The sequence below is a fragment of the Carcharhinus amblyrhynchos genome, chromosome 20, assembly GCF_965287045.1.
Source record: "Carcharhinus amblyrhynchos chromosome 20, sCarAmb.v2.hapA, whole genome shotgun sequence".
Classification (NCBI taxonomy): Eukaryota; Metazoa; Chordata; class Chondrichthyes; order Carcharhiniformes; family Carcharhinidae; genus Carcharhinus; species Carcharhinus amblyrhynchos.
The window spans coordinates 18,237,368-18,240,762 of NC_137343.1; the positions used below are offsets into that span (position 1 = coordinate 18,237,368).

At 44.2% G+C, this 3,395-nt stretch overlaps 1 protein-coding gene across 1 annotated transcript; it reads left to right on the forward strand.

Moving 5' to 3' along the window:
* Nucleotides 1-1,634: 1,634 nt before the first annotated feature.
* Nucleotides 1,635-3,097, forward strand: LOC145356070 (acylphosphatase-1-like). The gene has a single exon (XM_080208679.1). It carries the CDS (start codon nucleotides 1,698-1,700, stop codon nucleotides 2,037-2,039), a length of 342 nt encoding a protein of 113 aa, XP_080064805.1. The 5' UTR covers nucleotides 1,635-1,697; the 3' UTR covers nucleotides 2,040-3,097.
* The last annotated feature ends 298 nt before the right edge of the window (nucleotides 3,098-3,395 follow it).

Genomic DNA, 3,395 nt, shown 5'->3' on the forward strand with positions numbered 1-3,395 from the left:
CCATGAAATCATTGTGGATTGTTGTGGAAGCCTATCAGGTTCACTAGTATCCTTTGGAGAAAGAGATCTGCCTTCCTTGTATCTAGCCTATGTGTGACTCTAGATCTAGATCAAGCAATGTGAATGATTCTGAAATAGCAAATAACTCAGTTCAAGCATAATTAGAGATGGGTAACAAGTGTTAACTTTGCCAGTGACCCAACAATTCATGTTTTTTTTTAAATGTCTTACTGGGATCTGTATACTGTCCTGAGATCTGTTTCTGTCCTCCCTCACAGTGTCATGCTGGAGCATATACTACTGCCACAGTCACATTACTCTCCTTTGGACATCTTCATACTACTTCTGCTCTGTGTAAAATCACTCATATTGAATCTGCCCTGTTTTGCTTGGATATATACAATCAATAATTTTATTTATTAGTCATAAGTAGGGTTACATTAACACTGCAATGAAGTTATTTATGAAAATCCCCTAGTCATCAGACCCCGGCACCTGTTCAGGGACGCTGAGGGAGAATTTAGCATGGCCAATGCATCTAACCATCATGTCTTTCAGACTGTGGGAAGAAACCTACACAAACACAAGGGAATATCAAACTCCACATAGACAGTGACCCAAGCTGGGAATTGAACCCAGGTCCCTGGCACTGTGAGGCAGCAGTGCTAACCACTGTGCCATTGTGCTGCCCTTGTTTCCTTGTTCTGTCCCGGTCCTAACATGAGCCTCAAAGCCAAGATAATCTCGTTAACTCTCATTGTGAAGGTAATTTTACTCCTTGTACAGAATAGGTCTGTTTTAGGTGTCGTTGCTTTAGCTTTGTGCATTAGTGATGTTTATGTAACTTCACTGTTCAGTCACAGAAATCAACTAACCATATCAGATTTCTGCCCAGGGATGTGCAATAAATGCTGGCCTAGCCATCCACACCCACATCCCTTGAATGAATAAAATAACAAACTGGAGTGAAATGATGAATCTGGCTGCAAACTGACTCTGCTAAACACAACACAAGTTCCGCACATACGAGGACGGTCTCAACAGGGATCTTGGGTTCATGTCACACTATCTGTAACCCCCGTGACTTTGCCTGGGTTTGCAAAACCTCACTTACTGTACTGTCTGGAGACAATACACATCTCTTTAACCTGGGATCAGTGCTCCTTCCACTCACATTGTCGGCCACTTTAAGACTTGAACAGCAGGTTAGGTGGAAAGATTCGCATTCTAATCAGTAATCTGTAAACTGTCTGTGCTTTATATGCTCTGTGTGAGGCCAGAACTCTCCATTCACCTGACGAAGAGGGAAACCTCGAAAGTTTGTGAGTTTACTATCAAATAAATCGGTTGGACTTAAACCTGGTGTTGTCAGACTTTTTACTGTGTAAACACAACACAACCAAATTCCCCATCCCAGGCACATTAGAAAGTAGAGAAGGCACAATTTAACACTAACCTTCACCCAAACTAAATTAGTTTATCAGATAGTTTCTATTTTATTTTCCCGAATCAACACAAAACTCTCATCACATTTCAAACATCCTGCGTCTGCGCAGCTTGCTGGGATGTGTAGTTCCCCTCCTTCAGTGACGTCATCAGGTACTACATTTCCCAGAAGGCGCTGCTGAGTCGGATGTGGTCGTTGCTACGGCGCTGCTGGGCTGGCTGTGGCTGTTGCTAAGGCGCAGCCCAGCCGGATGTGGTCGTTGCTAAGGTGCTGGTTGGTCGCTGCCATGTCCTCTGGCGGTGAGGCCCAGCTGCTGTCGTTGGATTTTGAAGTGTTTGGGAAGGTGCAGGGAGTTTTCTTCCGCAAACACACGCAGAAAGAGGCCAAGAGGCTAGGCCTGTCGGGCTGGGTGGAGAACACGACGCAGGGGTCAGTGCGGGGCCAGCTGCAGGGAGCTGACGCCCAGGTCCGGGCCATGCAGGCCTGGCTCCGCCACACCGGCAGCCCCAAGTCCAAGATCGAGCGGGCCGAGTTCAAAAACCAGAAGCGAATCCAGAGCCGGGAGTACTCGGACTTCCAGATAATCAGGTAGACGGCGGCGGGACTGGACCCCGGGCGGCGGCTCCGGTTTCTCTCCTAGAGGGAAGGTGAGCGTTTCCCCGGCTCTCTCATCCCGCTCTGATTGCCGGGCTTTAGAATGGAAACAGGCTGTACATTAAGCTTCTCTCCAGAGTTTGTGATGTTGAAGATCTCACGTTGTGGTTGTTTGTGACTTCGCTGCAGGTCCCAGTTTCTGTTCAGTGTTTTGTGTTTTAATGCTCTTCTGCAGTGTTGGGGTTAGTGGTTCCAAGCTGCCTTCAGGGACAAATCCTTCAGCGAATCAACAAGCTAAAGGAATCTTCGTTTCTACTAAAGAGGCGAGCTTCATCCAAACGGACTTTATTGCCAGATTTATGTTGTTTGAATAGCATATTACTGTAGATTAAATAGAGAGTTTTTGTTCTATTCCAAATGGAAACCACGCTTGAGCTTTTTCATTACTTTCGCGTTAAAAGACTCAACTCCGATATGTGTTAATAAGATAATTTATCTAAAATTGTCCCAAGGTTGGAGTGCCAACTTCGCTTAGTTGTAAACATTCACCTTTTAAGTGTGTTGCAAAGCTGATACTTGGTACAATGCATTTCATGCAGGGCGGAGTGTTAATATTCAGTGTTAGTACAATAAATCTGAATATTGCACCTTTGGAAGTGCCACTCTCCGGATTAAGTGTTAAACCAACATCATTCTTCCACTTTAGATGGATGTCAAAACATCTCATTCGCACTAAATGAATACTACTAAGGAGTTCTACTGCCAGAGCTAAACATTCATCCTTCATTAACTTGTTATTCATCCACTTTCTGTTAGTGACAGATGGCTGTGTGCAGAAAAACTGCCATATTCCCTCGCGTGGCAACAGACATTGTCTGTGAAGTGGTTTCCTTTGAGTTATTTAAGTCATGTTCCAAATCAGATACACACTTGGGTGTGTTGCAATTAAAGTGCTATTAGTTTGAAAAGTTTTGTGATGTTGAACAGTGTAACAAAATTTATTTAACATTGACATTTTTGAAATGAAATGGTTCTGCATTAAACACTGAAACAATATTTCTGTGCCCTAGTCATTTGTGTGTCCATAAAATCTCTGCCTATTCCAATCAGCTTGGATCATGTAGATCAAGCCCAAGACAGGAGGTGAGAGCCCTGTCTTGTCAGCTTGGATCGGGAATGTCTCAACTTGTTGAGACTCTGAATTGGACTTGATTTGATTGAATTGGAATAAAAACAAAAAAAACTCTGCAGTGCAGAAAGAGGCCATTCAGCCTATCAAATCTGCACTGATTATCCAAAACACCATCCCATCCAGTTTCTCTCCTCCAGCCAGCCCCCATATCCCTGTGCAGTT

Coding starts and splice junctions, on each gene's coding strand:
- LOC145356070 (XM_080208679.1), top strand. CDS start 1,698: ATGTGGTCGTTGCTAAGGTGCTGGTTGGTCGCTGCCATGTCCTCTGGC.